This window comes from Caretta caretta, chromosome 1, assembly GCF_965140235.1.
Source record: "Caretta caretta isolate rCarCar2 chromosome 1, rCarCar1.hap1, whole genome shotgun sequence".
Taxonomy (NCBI): Eukaryota; Metazoa; Chordata; order Testudines; family Cheloniidae; genus Caretta; species Caretta caretta.
The window spans coordinates 17052812-17069089 of record NC_134206.1 but is presented as its reverse complement, the minus strand read 5'-3'; the positions used below and the strand labels follow the sequence as shown (position 1 = coordinate 17069089).

At 48.9% G+C, this 16278-nt stretch overlaps 1 protein-coding gene across 2 annotated transcripts in view; it reads right to left on the bottom strand.

Annotated features, from left to right (window-relative positions):
* Positions 1-16278, bottom strand: part of USP35 (ubiquitin specific peptidase 35) — a 67477-nt gene that overhangs the window by 28352 nt on the left and 22847 nt on the right. For both annotated transcript variants that reach the window (XM_048840531.2, XM_075126278.1), the window contains exons 2-4: positions 12696-13392; positions 9951-10086; positions 443-572 (exon numbers count right to left, since the gene is read on the bottom strand). In XM_048840531.2, the coding sequence (XP_048696488.1) occupies positions 443-572; positions 9951-10086; positions 12696-13377 (948 nt within the window). In that variant the 5' untranslated portion in view covers positions 13378-13392. The remainder of the gene's footprint in view (positions 1-442; positions 573-9950; positions 10087-12695; positions 13393-16278) is intronic.

Here is a 16278-nt window from a genome sequence, read left to right as displayed (position 1 = left end):
TCCAAAATCCATAGTCACTTTAGAGGTGGCTGTAATTGTCTTGTCTGAGGAAACACGTTGAGCCAATGAGAATCAGACAACGAGCTTCTGACTCGCAGTTTCCTGCTCTAATGACTAGGCAGCTCTGCCTCCCAGTTCTATAGATCCATTGTATATGGAGGGAAGAACTGCTAGCTAGAAAGCCTTACAAGGCAGACTCCAGTCTACCAGTTCTGTAGATAGTAAGATAAGGTAGGTGCAAACTCCAGTGGGTACAAGCCACTAGCACAGCTCCAATGCACCAAATATCCAATTCTACGATGACCCCTTTAATCACCTGGTTGCAGCACTAATGTCAATATAGGTCTCAGTCAAATTTGATCAAAAGGCAGGACAGAGAAGCTCCAGTACTAAAGGGGAAGGAGAGACTCTGACTGCAGCCATGTCTGAAGGGCACACTGACCTTTTCAATTTTCAAAAGAGTGACTTCAATCAAGATGCTGAACTTTTTCACTGCAGCCAAACCCTTCAGTAGAGCGATGATCCATTTGTCTATGTTCTTCCCTAGGGGCCAAGAGACCCAGTCAATCATCCTACAATGGAAAACAAATATGTGGAATAATGACTTAAAATATGCATTATAAAATCCATGATGTCTCGGACAACCCCGTCCCCTCCAAAATCCTATCCAGGAGCTTGGGACAACCCAAGAAGAAACTGCCCCAAATAAATCATCCCATGTTTTACACCAAGACCAGTGACTGCTGGATTAGGATTTTGGTAATTCAGTCAGCACTACATAGCTGGTAAGAAGGCCTGATCCAAAACCTATTAAAGTGGATGGGGAGTCTTTACAGTGGTGATCGTATAGGATCATAGAACCGCAGGGTGAGAAAGGACCGCAAGGATCATCTAGTTTAATCCCCTGCCAAGATGCAGGATTCGTTGTGTCTAAACCATCCAGACAGATGGCTCTCCAGCCTCCTTTTGAAAACCTCCAATGAAGGACCGTCCACAACCTCCCTAGGCGTCTGTTCCACTGTCCTACTGTTCTTACAGTAAGGACATTTTTCCTGCGCTGGGTTTCAATGAGTTTAGGATCAGCTTACAGTTGGGCTTGGCAGAATTTCATTATTTTTTATTATAACGTCGACAGATAATATTGATGTTTTTCTTGAAGCATTTTTTTCTATTTTTATCTATTTAATTTTGTATAGTTGCAGAAAATTATGTGCGGCACAGACTAATTATTTAATGACAGTATCTGTTGAGATTCAAAATGTTAAAGCTTTACAATTGTTAGTATTAAAACATCAATGGTCAATATCACGTGTTGAAGTATACAGTACAAATATCGTTAAATCAAACTAATAAATTCTCAGGAAGCATTTTTCTTGCTTTGCCTATTTGTAAATTTAGATTATTATCAATGGAAATATTTTATCATCATTTGTGTGTGTTCGTGAAACCATCTCGGGTTCAATGAGCTTTCATCCAATCACAGGCAGGTTTCCGATGGAACCCTGCATAGGTTCCTGGCAGGTGATGGGGAGTCCAGGTTTCCAGGTTTCACAGCTCTGGGGCAGCCCCACCATGGCAGAGTTTCCTGGCTTCCTGCCATGGAGCTGAGGAGCACAGAAGCCCCAGCTCCAACTGGGCTCTGTCCCCATAGTCACAACCTGGAGCCAAAAAAACCCTGAGAGACCCCACTTGAGCAGCGGTGAAGGGAGCAGAATCATGTAAATTTCAGTCAGCAGCCACAGGTCCCACAGGAACACATTTTGTCTCAGAACACTATGTGTCTGTGGTTCTGAAATGAAATTTTTTGAAATTTCCCGCCAACCAGAAATTCTAAGTTTCAGCCAGCTCTACATAGAACTCCACCTAGCTCTTAGGCCTGGTCTACAATACGAGTTTAGGTCGAATTTAGCAGCGTTACCTCCATTTAACCCTGCACCCGTACACATGACGAAGCCTTTTTTTCGACTTAAAGGGCTCTTAAAATTTATTTCTTTACTCCTCCCCCAACGAGGGGATTAGCGCTGAAATCGGCCTTGTCGGGTCGAATTTGGGGTACCGTGGATGCAATTCGACAGTATTGATCTCCAGGAGCTATCCCAGAGTGCTCAGTTGTGACCCCTCTGGACAGCGTTCTCAACTCAGATGCACTGGCCAGGTAGACAGGAAAAGGCCAGTGAACTTTTGAATCTCATTTCCTGTTTGGCCAGCATGGCGAGCTCACCTGCACAGGTCACCATGCAGAGCCCATCAGCACAGGAAACCATGTAGTCCCAGAATTGCCGAAGAGCTCCAGCATGGACCAAATGGGAGGTAGGGGATCTGATCGCTGTATAGGGAGACGAATCCGTGCTGGCAGAACTCCGTTTGAAAAGACGAAATGCCAAAATATTTGAAAAAATCTCCAATGGCATGAAGGGGACAGAGGTTATAACAGGGACCCGCAGCAGTGCTGCGTGAAAATTAAGGAGCTCAGGCAAGCCTACCAAAAAAACAGAGGCAAACAGACGCTCCAGTTCAGAGCCCCAGACATGCCACTTCTATGATGAGCTGCATGCCATTCTAGGGGATGCAGCCACCACTACCCGAACCCTGTGCTTTGACTCTGTCCAAGGAGTTGGAGGCAACATGGAAGTGGGTTTTGGGGCGAGCGAGATGATGAGGAGGAGGAGGTTGTAGATAGCTCACAGCAAGGAAGCGGAGAAACCGGTTTCCCCAACAGCCAGGATCTGTTTATTACCCTGGACCTGGAGCCAGTACCCCCGAACCCATCCAAGGTGGGCTCCCGGACCCTGAAGGCGGAGAAGGGACCTCTGGTGAGTGTACCTTTGTAAATATTATACATGGTTTAAAAGCAAGCGTGTTTAAAGATGAATTTGCTCTGGCATTCGTGGCCAGTACAGCTACTGGAAAAGTCTGTTAACGTGTCTGGGAATGGAGCGGAAATCCTCCAGGGACATCTCCATAAAGCTCTCCTGGATGTACTCCCAAAGCCTTTGCAAAAGGTTTCTGGGGAGGGCAGCCTTATTCCATCCTCCATGGTAGGACACTTTACCACGCCAGGCCAGTAGCACATAGTTGGGAATCATTGCAAAACAAAGCATTGCAGTGTATGGTCCCAGTGTTTGCTGGCATTCAAACAACATCCATTCTTTATCTCTCTGTGTTACCCTCAGGAGAGTGATATCATTCATGGTCACTTGATTGAAATAGGGTGGTTTTAGTAAGCGGACATTCAGAGGTGCCCGTTCCTGATGGGCTGTTTGCCTGTGGCTAAACAGAAATCTTCCCCGCTGTTAGCCACGCGGTGGTGGGAGGGGTGAAGCCATCATCCCAGAGAATTGGTTGTGTGCATGTGTGTGTGTGGGGGGGGCTAGTTGGGTTTCTGCTACACGTTAACCCGGAAATCACAGCCCCTCCTTTTAAATTGCCACCCCATTTTAAATGGCCAACGCAATGGCTACTTCGTATGGGAAATGAGGGCGCTGCTGTTTGAAGCCATTCCCACATGTTGTGAAAGTTAAAGAAGCCAAAAGACTGTGGCTTACCATGGCTGCCTGCAAGCCGAATTCTGTTGCCCGGCCCTGCGTGAGTGATCTCTCACACCAAACCGGCATATCCTCAGTAAGAGGCAAAATGCGACCTTGTAATGAAAGCACATGTGCTATGTAATGTTAACAGTAAGGTTTACCGTGAAAGAGTGTACCCATTGTTCTATAAAATGTGTCTTTTTAAATACTACTCTCCCTTTTTTTCCTTCCGCAAATGTTTCAACGCTCCCACTATCATCTCCTTCCCAGAGGCTAGTGAAGATTAGAAGGCGAAAAAAAAGCACTCGCGATGAAATGTTCTCTGACCTCATGCTGTCCTCCCACACTGACAGAGCACAGCAAAATATGTGGAAGCAGACAATCTCAGAGTGCAGGAAAACACAATATGACCGTGAGGAGAGGTGGTGGGCTGAAGATGGTAGGTGGCATCAGCTTGCTGCAAGAAGGCAGGAGTCAATGCTCAGGCTGCTGGAGGATCAAACTCATATGCTCCAGCGTATGGTTGAGCCGCAGGAAAGGCAGCAGGACCACAGACCACCGCTACAGCCCCTGTGTAACCAACCACCTCCTCCCCAAGTTCCATAGCCTCCTCACTCAGACGCCCAAGAACGCGGTGGGGGGGGCCTCCAGCCACCCAGCCACTCCACCCCAGAGGATTGCCCAAGCAACAGAAGGCTGGCATTCAATAAGTTTTAAAGTGCTATGTGGCCTTGTTCTTCCCTCCTTCACCACCCCACCTGGTGCTTCCCTCCTCCACCATCCCTACCGGGCTACCTTGGCAGTTATCCCCCTATTTGTGTGATGAATAAATAAAGAATGCATGAATGTGAAGCAACAATGACTTTATTGCCTCTGCAAGCGGTGATCGAAGGGAGGAGGGGAGGGTGGTTAGCTTACAGGGAAGTAGAGTGAACCAAGGGGCGGGGGGGTTTCATCAAGGAGAAACAAACAGAATTTTCACACAGTAGCCTGGCCAGTCATGAAACTGGTTTTCAAAGCTTCTCTGATGCGTACTGCTCTTCTAACCGCCCTGGTGTCTGGCTGCGCGTAACCAGCGGCCAGGCGATTTGCCTCAACCTCCCACCCTGCCATAAATGTCTCCCCCTTACTCTCACAGATATTATGGATCGCATAGCAAGCAGTAATAACAATGGGAATATTCGTTTCGCTGAGGTCTAAATGACTCAGTAAACTGCACCAGCGTGCTTTTAAACGTCCAAATGCACATTCTACCACCATTCTGCACTTGCTCAGCCTGTAGTTGAACAGCTCCTGACTACTGTCCAGGCTGCCTGTGTATGGCTTCATGAGCCCTAGCGTTAAGGGGTAGGCTGGGTCCCCAAGGATAATATAAGCATTTCGACAGGTTTCAGAGTAACAGCCATGTTAGTCTGTGAGCTGTAGGTCATGAAAGCTTATGTTCAAATAAACTGGTTAGTCTCTAAGGTGCCACAAGTACTCCTTTTCTATAAGCATTTCAACATCCCCAATGGTTATTTTCTGGTCTGGAAAGTAAGTCCCTTACTGCAGCTGTTGAAACAGACCAGAGTTCCTGAAGATGTGAGCGTCATGTACCTTTCCCAGCTATCCCACGTTGATGTTGGTGAAACGTCCCTTGTGATCCACCAGTGCTTGCAGCACTATTGAAAAGTACTCCTTGCGGTTTATGTACTCGCTGGCTTGGTGCTCTGGTGCCAAGACAGGGATATGGGTTCCGTCTATGGCCCCACCACAGTTAGGGAATCCCATTGCAGCAAAGCCATCCACTATGACCTGCACATTTCCCAGAGTCACTACCTTTGATATCAGCAGCTCAGTGATTGCGTTGGCTACTTGCATCACAGCAGCCCCCATGGTAGATTTGCCCACTCCAAATTGATTCCCAACTGACCGGTATCTGTCTGGCGTTGCAAGCTTCCACAGGGCTATTGCCACTTGCTTCTCAACTGTGAGGGCTGCTCTCATCTTGGTATTCATGCGCTTCAGGGCAGGGGAAAGCAAGTCACAAAGTTCCATTGAAGTGCCCTTACACATGCGAAAGTTTCGCAGCCACTGGGAATCGTCCCAGACCTGCAACACGACGCGGTCCCACCAGTCTGTGCTTGTTTCCTGGGCCCAGAATCAGCGTTCCACGCCATGAACCTGCCCAACTGACACCATGATGTGCACATTGCAGGGGCCTGTACTTTATGAGAAGTCTATGTCCATGTCCTCATCACTCTCGTCACCGCGCTGCAGTCGCCTCCTCCTCGCCTGGTTTCACTTTTCTTGCAGGTTGTAGTGCTGCATATCCTGCTGGATAATGCGCGCAGCGATTACAGTGTTCATAACAGCCGCGGTGATCTGAGCGGGCTCCATGTTCCCAGTGCTATGGTGTCTGCGCTGAAAAAAAGGCACAAAACGATTGTCTGCCGTTGCCCTGACGGAGGGAGGGGCGACTGACGACATGGCTTACAGGGTTGGCTTACAGGGAATTAAAATCAACCAAGGGGGTGGCTTTGTACCAAGGAGAAACGGAACAGCCCCCTCAAGGATAGAGCTCAAAACCCTGGGTTTAGCAGGCCGTTGATTTCACGGAGGTAGGGAGGGAGGGGGGAGAAAATGAATACAAAACAAATCTGGTCTATTTCTTGTTTTGATCCACTTCATCTATCTTTATACATCTTGCTGGCAGCAGATGGTGAAGTACGACTGCTAGCCATCGTCATCTCCTGGGTGCTCAGCAGAAGACGGTGCAGTATGACTGCTGCCCATATAGTCGACTCCTGGCTGCTCACCAGAAGACGGTGCAGTACGACTGCCGGCAGGACTGAATCTCCATGAGACGAAACTTAAAAAGGGAAATGATCTGGCTGAGTCACTCCCATGTCTGCCCAGGTGCCCCGACTGACCTCACCGAGGTCGGCTAAAAGAGCACCCAGGAGTACGGCGATGATGGCTACCAGTCATACTGCACCATATGCTGCCAAAAGGCAATGAGCTGCTGCTGTGTAGCAATGCAGTACCGTGTCTACCAGCACCCAGGAGACATACGGTGACGGTGAGCTGAGCAGGCTCCATGCTTGCCATGGTATGGCGTCTGCATGGGTAACCCAGGAAAAAAGGAATGAAACGATTTGTCTGCCGTTGCTTTCACGGAGGGAGGGAGGGAAGGGGGGGCCTGACGATATGTACCCAGAACCACTCGCGACAATGTTTTTGCCCCATCAGGCATTGGAATTTCTACCCAGAATTCAAATGGGCGGCGGAGACTGTGGGAACTGTGGGATAGCTACCCACAGTGCAATGCTCCGGAAGTCAACGGTTGCCTCGGTACTGTGGACACACTCCACCGACTACATGCACTTAGAGCATTTGTGTGGGGACACACACAACTGACTGTATAAAAACGCTTTCTATAAAACCGACTTCTATAAATTTGACCTAATTTCGTAGTGTAGACATACCCTTAGACAGCACTTTTCATCAGTAGATCTCAAAGCACTTTACAGAGGAAGTCAGTATCGTGAACCACATTTTACAGATGGAATAAATATAATGCCACTGAAAGGCAGCCACAAAGAAACACTTATGTGGACAGAGATAGAAATGATCCACTGAACTGCATTGTATAACCAGAGGAACAAAAGTCCTTACAGGTACTGAAGATCCAAGGACAATTTTTGTAAGAGGCATTTCTCTCCAATGTCCTTGGCCAAAATATCCCATTCCTCACTCCCACTTTGCTGTTGTACTGTGTGCTGATTATCCCCTAACTACAACCTTCCCACCCCAGAGGTGGCTGCCTTCACCCATCACGGAAAGATTTTGCTATGTATGTAGTTTCTAGAGCATTCTGAGATGAAAGGGGCTGTATACACATGTAAACTATTACTATATTTGCTATGTGTTGAGCTAGATGGTTCCATGCACAAAAATAAAAACCCTCTATGTGACTTTCAAAGTAATTCCATTTCGAAGAAAGAATGATGTTAATGTAGCTCTCTGGAGTGCCATCAATTTTTAAACAGTCCACCAAAACTTCCGCTGGCTCCTAAGTGAGCCTAATGACATTTCACAAGCTCTGCTTAATGCTTCGGTAGCAATGAGTAATCATTCATCGTAACAGAGGATTTTAAAGGAAAGAGGCAATTGATTTTGCGACGGCTATTTTTGGAAGCAGATGCTCTTAGTGGAATTATCGATTAGAGTCCACAGCGGCATCTGGGATTAGCTCCCCATGAAAAGAAAGAAAAGACCATGGGGGTTGGAAACGGCACTGAAATACAGACGCGCTTTGACTTGGATCACTTTAGATTTTATGAAAACAAACCCCACCCCAGCAAGTCAAAGATAATTTTGTGCTGGTGGAAGGGACGTATATGCGGAAGCCTCTTATTTCTCCACAGTCCAGGTATAACGGCTATGCCAGTGAACAGTGCTAGCTCCCAACATGTAGCCTGGGGTGGGATGGACGCACGCAGCACTAAAACAGGTAGGGAAGGGATTAATGCTCTGCATAGGGAGCCAGGGAGAAGACCAGCTCCACTTAAGGGAACCGGCTCAGCCTGCCCTTTATGGAGGATTGTTTGTACTTGGACTCATGAGAGCACACACACAACTTGAAGGACAAGGTGAATGTGGGTATCAAAGAAAAGCAGGAAGTAGCCTCTCTGAGGAGCCCAGAGGATGAAGACTCTCCTAGGCCAAGCCTGCTCAAGGAACCTGGGACAGGGAGGAGTTTTGGGACTTGGACACAGGCCTGCAGAGGAGGCTGGTGACCTCAGAGAGGAGACTCTATCCCAAGCCTGACCTTGAAGGACCACCTCTAGAATGCCTGATGTTCATTCAGCCCTGTTAGCTGCCCCTGTTCTCTACCTCCTCTGGTCACTTAGGAGCTGGCTCTTTAAACCCTTGTTCTCCCTGAGTAGCCCCGCCCCCGGGTGAACGGGTGCTGAAGCGATTAGGGATCAAAGCCTCCACAGCTCATTCACTCCTTGGCATCTCCATTGAGTCTGTTAACAAGGCGGCTACCTCTTGTGTGATGCCAAAATCTGCACTGAGACCACCACCGATCACCATTAGACGGCAGCCAAGCACCATTAGATTACAGCTAATTTCCATTTCACCAAGTTAGGACACATCCGTACCACTGTCCTGCAGGAGAAAAAGGTCCTCTGGCATTTTACCCATCCAGCCCCTCTTCATTCCACTACTGGATCAACCAAAAGAGATAGCTCTGCTAAATCCTGCCATGTAATCTGCAAACTAGAGTTAAAAGCATGTCCAGGCAACATACAGGGAAGTTCTACCCTTTGTTCTTTTCAGCCTTGGCTGCTGTAAGCCTTATGCTACATACAGACTTTGGCTGAAGGGAGCCTGGAATCCATTTCAGGAATAAACACAGCTAGGAAGATTGATTTTTTTTCCCCCCTTGTGCAACTGCTATTTAGTCAACTTGCCCGGATATAGGCAGATACCATATAGCCAGATACTGCAAAGCTGGGACCCTGAGTGAATGCTGGACATCAATTAGAGAGAGAGTCTGACAGACCAGACAAGCACTCTTGTATGCTGGCCGGGAGACAGTACAACTTTGGTGTTCCTTTATAACCTCTCTCAAGCTAGGTAGTTCTAATGCATCCATCGGGGTGGGATCTGGGTGCTACTCAGTACCTGAGCTATGTCACCAACTGATCACTAACCAGCCCACCGCCTTCTGTAGTTCCTCCGCGCTCCAGGCTTTCCAGGCATGCGGAGCTCCCTGTTCTATAGCTGTGACTTTCGCAGGAGCTTGGGTAGAAGGGAACTGCTGCTCCAGAAGTGCCAGCTGTGCTGCCCAGACCCTCCTGATAGCCCCCGTAGGGAAAACAGCAGCTCTGAGGTCAGGCTGAAGCCATTTTCACAGACAGGCATTCAAGGGATGTGTCACGCAGTTAAATGAAGATCCAAAGCACCGGCAGTTGCACTCACCTTAGGCAAGATTTTCAAAAGTGCCTCGTGATTTTGAGGGACTCCACTTCAGGTGCCCAGCTTGAGACACCTTAAAGGGACTTGATTTTCAGAGGGCAGGTTCTCAGCACTTTCTGAAAATCAGGCCCTTTTAAGGGGTCTCAAGTGGGGAACCTAAAAATCACAAGTCCCTGGTGAAAATCGTGGTCTTACTCCCAGAGTCCTGCATGCTTGGAGGGTAGTGAGGAGGGATAGCAAAATTCTCCTGTCCCCAAACCCCTCAAACCTCCACACTAGGGCTGTACCACACTAGGATACCAGCAAAGAGCATTCTGCTCCTAAACCTGAGTCCTGGGATGAAATTGCTAGGAAGGGTTGAATGTAGCTATTGGGCAGGTCTTTCTCTGGCCTGAGGCACAGCAAGAATCCTTCCAGGATGTTCAGCAACCGGTACCTCCCCACATCTCCTACCTACTGATCGCCGTCATCATCTGCATATCCGTTATGCTGTCATCGTTGGTTAGGTTTCTTATGACACCATCCATGAGCTCTAGTGGAACGTATTGGACCACGCTGGCCAAGGCATTCGATGGAGCTTCCTGCTCCTCTGCAAGATATTAGTAAGAACGGACAGCATTAAAGCTGGTAGTCGCTGGGAAATCTGATTTACATTATCCTGTCTCTATGGCAAAGGTCGGATCCTTTCTAGCTACACAAAGGGCTAGCTCATCAGCTAGTCTAAATCAGCATAGCTCCATCGACTCAACACTGATCTGTTCTGGGATGGCAGTTCCTATGTTCTTAACGGCACACAAGGCACGCGGTTGTGGCAGACTCCCTGTGTGCTTTGTGAGGCACATAGCTGAAAGAGGGGCAGGTATCACATGCAAATGAATGCTAGCCCCTAGAGTGTGCTATTGCTTTTCTAATAGCTGGCTATATGGTCCCGACCCCTAGATTCCTATGCAAGCAAATTCTCTTTCTATGCTTGCTTTACACTACTCGTTCTCTATAACCTCCAATGGGACGTGTGACACTCTGCACCTCATATTCACCGTAGTAATATGATTATGATGCATCTTGTACAAGATATGCCTTGTGAGGTGTCTATGGAAAGTTAGGATAATGATATTCAGCAAACCATTTTTATATAATGTATCATTTTTTTATCTGGCGTTATGAATATTAACTATGTATTTGTGTTTTAAATGTGGTTGTACCTGGGTAATACTCATAAAGCTTTACATACAGTCTGTGAGCACACTGTGAATGGCCTATTCAAGTTGAATGGCCCATCAACAAAGACAATGAGCCATGAGAAAAGCTAATCTTCATCTGATGAACTGTCCTGGGGACGCTTCAGTCATCCTGTGAACAATGGCCGCCATAACTCATCGGGAGCACGCAAGGGCTTGTGACCAGATCACATGATACTGAACGCAATTTTCGTACATGTATTTTTCCACAAACTGGCTGGGAACTTGGCTTGGAACAAAGGGGTTCCCGTGATATGGAAGAAACTATAAAAGGAGGAAGTGACATCACCACGGGGCCTCAATTCCCACACCAGAGAACACCTGGAAATATCTGTGGAACAAAGACTGAACTGGGGAAGGAGGGTCCCAGGCAGGGAAGAAGGAAGCCTGCCTGTGCATGGAAGCTTACTGGATTGTTTATACTATCTAACAGGGTAAGACACTGCTTGATTGAAATCCCATCTAGTGTTTATTTCTTAGGTAACTGTCTTTGATCTGTTTGCTATCACTTATAAGCAGTTGAAATCTATCTTTCTGTAGTTAATACATCTATTTTATATTTTTTACCCAAAACAGTGTGGTTTGCTTGAAGTGTAGGGAAAACCCGCAATTAACAAAAGCTTGTGCATAGTCCTCTTCACATCAAGGGTGGGGCGGACTGGGTAATAAATTCATACTGGTCAGGCTTTTGACCAGGGCAGGACGGTACAGCTCTGGGGTCTTAGGCTGGGGAGCTGGGGGTATTTTGGCTGGAGCCTCTCTATTGTTGGTTCATGCAGTGACTGGCAGAGCATTCATGAACACAGCTGGGTGTGCCCCCTGCCTGTGAATGTTTGTGTGAGGGCAAGCTTGCGGGGCTTTGTAGCTTGTCACAATGTCACAGTGTGAGAGGGAACCGAGATTGGTAAAACAGAGGGCTCAGCAGTACCCCAGTTCCAGGTTGCACCCCAGGGGGGCCCATCACAGGATGATCCAGGATATTCACACCCCTGGGGCATGCTTCAAGGCACAAGGCCAAGGGTGAGGTTCCAAAGCACCCAGGGCAGAGAGATGCCCAGCTCGCACTGGAGTTTGTGGGAGTGGAGAATGGGCATTTACTGCCAACAGGGAATTGGGAGCCCCACTACCCTTTGAAATTCTCCCCCAAGTGCTTTTGTAACAACTCAGTGGGGGCCACAAGCACTGGAGCAATCACTTCTACCACATAGCATGGCTTAATGGACATCACAGAGAACACTGGAGATGGAATTTAGGGCTAAAGCCAGACAGCTTCAGCACTGAAAGCACAAGCCCTTCCCACTTGAACTGAAGGAGTAACATCGTTAGCCATCAGTAAGTAGCAGACCCACTGAGGCTGGCCACTAGAGGGAGACATCATCAAATGTTTTAAAGACTCACTCTACCTCCCACTGTAGTCAATGGCAATCTTTCCACTGGCTTTGCCTGCAGTTGAGTTGGACGCTATATCACTGGTTTACACCAGCACGCTGGTCAAATTTCAGCTTGCGTAATTAAAATTCTGCCTAAGTTTCCTCTGCAGTCTCAACTGTATAATATATTCTTCACTTCCTGGCCTAAACGATTGGGTAGGGTTGCTGTGGACTTACTGTTGCATTTCAGTAGCAGATGATCCCTTTCCTATTTATTATCGCCTGTGCAACTGTGTATCTGTTTTATTAAGTTCCTGAAATGCCAGATCTTTTCGGACAGTGTAAAATGTAAGATGGGGTCAGCAACCTTCGGCACGCAGCCCATCAGGGTAATCTGCTGGTGGGCCACGAGACATTTTGTTTATGTTGACCGTCCACAGACACAGCCGCCCACAGCTCCCAGTCACCACGATTCGCTGTTCCTGGCCAATGGGAGCTGCAGGAAGCGTGCTGAAGGTTGCCAGCCCCAGATGTAAGACATTCTATTTCATTAGTAGCACACGGCTGAAAACACACTGTACTGTTTTTACCTGTCGAAGAAATGATAGTAAAAAGCTCCTTCAAGGATGGCAGAATGGAGGAAGTCTGAGCTCTCCAGATCTTCTGTAACAGTCCGCTCACTTTGTTCACGTGGTCTAGAAACTCCATGATGTCATCTTCTCCTTCTGAGATGCACTGGAACTGCCCAATGCACCGTATTAGCTGCTGGCAAAACAAAGTCTGGTGTTTGCCTGTGGGAACACACTGAGGATGCTGGGATAAGAGCTTACTGATCTTAGCACACTGCTTGGGCCCAGGCCGCTCGCAGACTTTGCGGAGCACTTCAATCCTCAGCAAGCTGAAAATGTCACTAGCTGACGGGCTCTCCAAGATGAACTGCAGTCCCAGGTGGATATAATCTAATACGTAAAGGCTCCTTTTCCCCGCAGGCCCGTAACCTTCCTGGAGGAGACTCAGGAGGAATCGGACATTGAAGAACTCCTCAAACTCCTCCGGGTGGTAGTGGCCGTAAACTTCCAAAACCTCTTTGCCGATCTCTCTCTTAAACTTGGTGTCACCCATGAGGTACAGCTTGGTGGAGAGTTCTAGCATGGACCAGCACTGTTCGCTGTCCATGGGCTGCTTTATTGCCTCTATGACGCGTCTCACTAGCCCTTGTTTCACATTGTTGGGGTAGGAAGACATCATCACAGCTTCTAGTATCTTGTCCATTTCACCTTTTAGACTCTGAAACAGTGTGAAACAGCAGCATGTTAGTCCAGTTTTACTTTACCACCCAAAGCTTCTGAGCACCCATGGCTCCTGCTGGCTTCAGCGGGGATGGGATTGGGTGCTCAGCACTTCTGAAAATCCAGCCACTTTTATTTAGGTGCCTAATTCTCGATTTTGGAGCAGCGTTGCCAGATTGTAAAATTTGAGCCTGTGTGCCTTCCCTGGCTCCCACTCCTCACCCTCCCATGTTAATCTTTAATATTACATGTCGAGAGTCCTATTAGAGGACTAATAGGCAGGGTGACAATCAAGCAATAAAGACACAACTCAGAGCTGATTCTGAGATACAGGGATGATCCTCAGATTAGACAGGGCCCATTTGTATCACTAGAGCAGGGCCATAAAGCTGGCTTAATCAGTTCCCTGCGGATTCCTCTGGCAGAGTGTAAAACTGGCACTATGTAAACCTTCCCCTGCTCCTGGTGTAAGGGGGTTTGGTTTGGGGAAAGGGGCGTGGCCAGAGCACCACTGCACTTCAGCAATCCGTGGGTGCTGTAACAGCCCCTTTGGGCTGTGGACAGCCAGCTGCAACTAAGAGCAGCCTTGAGGTGTCTCTTGCCAGGAGCCAAGTTGGCCCCAAGATCAGGCAGCTGTGAAAGTGACCTGGGTCCTGCAGCAAGCACAGCTCGGCCAGATCCAAGAATTGGAGAGCTCTGCAAACAATTTACACTGCTGTAATCTGCATGACTATCGACATCTACTCCCTGGACAACACGGACGATCTTGTGTCATTTCTACCCCCTAGAGGTGCCTGGCTCTGGTTATTGTGCTGAAGTGTCTTTATTGTGGCTAAAGATATCTGCGGTCTTTTTGGGTGTGTCAGATGATTAAATTGCCAGATATGAATTTTAAGGAGCGGCCTGGGATGACAGAGGTGAAAACACTCCCAATTTTAGAGACTCTTATACTCTTTTTGAGTTTACACAGCCTCCCAGCCCCCACAATTGGAGGCCATTTTCTATTCATTCCTGCAGACCGACTGTTCCAGATCATCATCGCAACTCCCCTGTACAGCTTGCAGTGACTCACTCCCCGTCTCTAGCTGTCAGCCTGGGAAAATCTCAGCACAAGACTGAGCGAGGGCCTGTTAGCTGCAGATCTGTCACATGTGATTCTGCGCTTGGGCTTGGATTCTGCGATCTCATTTCCTCTCATTTGTTTGGTTAGGAATAATACCATAACAAATCCATGGCTACTTGTTGTCTCTGTGCCAGGCACTGCGGCCACTTGGAACGTCACAGCAGGGAAAGAACCCAGATCTCCCTGCTCCGGAAATATGGGCCTCTACCACCTGAACTAAGATGAAGCTTCTTTCGCTCTCTGCAGTACAGGGTCCAAGAGATGCTGACAAACAGTTCCCATTGTAGCCAGTCCTGGGGCTTTAGCAGTGGCTGACGCACTGGGGTGACTAGAGTTGCCAAGTGTGTAATTGCAGAAAACAGAACACCCTTGCCCTGCCCCTTCTCCAAAGCCCTACCCCTTCTCTGGGGCCCCACCCCCTGCTCACTCCATTCCCCCTCCCTCTGTTGCTCACTGTCCCCTACTCTTACTCATTCGCTCATTTTTACCGAGCTGGGGCAGGTGTTTGAGATGCAGGTGGGGTGAGGGCTCCAGCTGGGGGTGTGGGCTCTGGGGTGGGGCCAGAAATGAGGGTTTCAGGATGTGAGAGGGGGATCCAAGCTGAGGCAGGGTTGCGGGGGGGGGGGGGTGTGTGCAGGCTCTGGGAGGGATTTTTGGTGCGGGAGGGGGCTCAGGGCTAGGGCAGGGGTGTGGGAGGGGGTGCAAGCTGTGGGAGGGAGTTTGGCTGCGGGAGGAGATGAGGGGTGTAGCCTCCAGGTGGCACTTACCTTGGGGGGCTCCCCAGAAGCAGAGACATGTCCCTCATCTCCAAAGCATAGGGGTGGCCAGGTGGCTCTGCGTGGTATGCGCTCCCTCCATGGATAGGTGCTGCCCCCGTAGCTTCCATTGGCTGCGGTTCCCAGCCAATGGGAGCTGCGGAGCTGGTGCACAGGGCAGGGGCAGTGCATGGAGCCCCCTTGGCTGCCCCTGCACCTAAGAACCGCAGGGACATGTCGCCACTTCCGGGAGCTGCCCGAAGCCAGGTATGGAGCCTGCCAGCCCCACCAACTGGACTTTTAACGGCCTGGTCAGCAGTGCTGACCAGAGCTGACAGGGTCCCTTTTCGACCACGTGTTCTGGTCAAAAACCAGATGCCTGGCAACCCTAGATATGACCCTCAGAAGAAATAGCACAATGGCATCCATGCTGAGGATGTTAACCTGTCCCACGTAAGCACAAGCATTTCAGGCACTGTTGGGGTACCCTGAGGGGGAATATGGATATTCAAGCCCTGCACTCTCAGAACTACCCTCCCCCCATTGCGGGATATGTGCCATTCCCCCACCAGCCGCCTCCCGTGCCACCCACTGTTCCCCTGATCCTGTGGGGAAAACATCTATGGGTGCCTTCCATGGATCCATGCCTCTTCCTCAGCCCTCTGACTGCGTGAGGAGCTTCCTCCTTTGTGTCTCCCAGCCAGTACACCAGAGAGAGGTCACGGTCACCAGCCAGAGGAGCTACCAGGAGAGAGAGGCTGGTACCTCTGCTCCAAAGAGAGACTCCCTCCCTACCCCCGTCTAACAGATCAGCAGTTAATGATTTAGGAGTGTTAGTAAGTTCTTGCAGAGAGAAAACACAGACTAACCCACCTTGCTGTGGAGTGGCACGAAAGGAGACCTGCTCTGAAGCCTATGCTTGGCCTGCATTGATGTAGGGCCTGAAAAGTGAGGCCAAGATATTTGAATCTGAGAGGCAGTGCAATGTGGAGAGAGTGACTCTGTG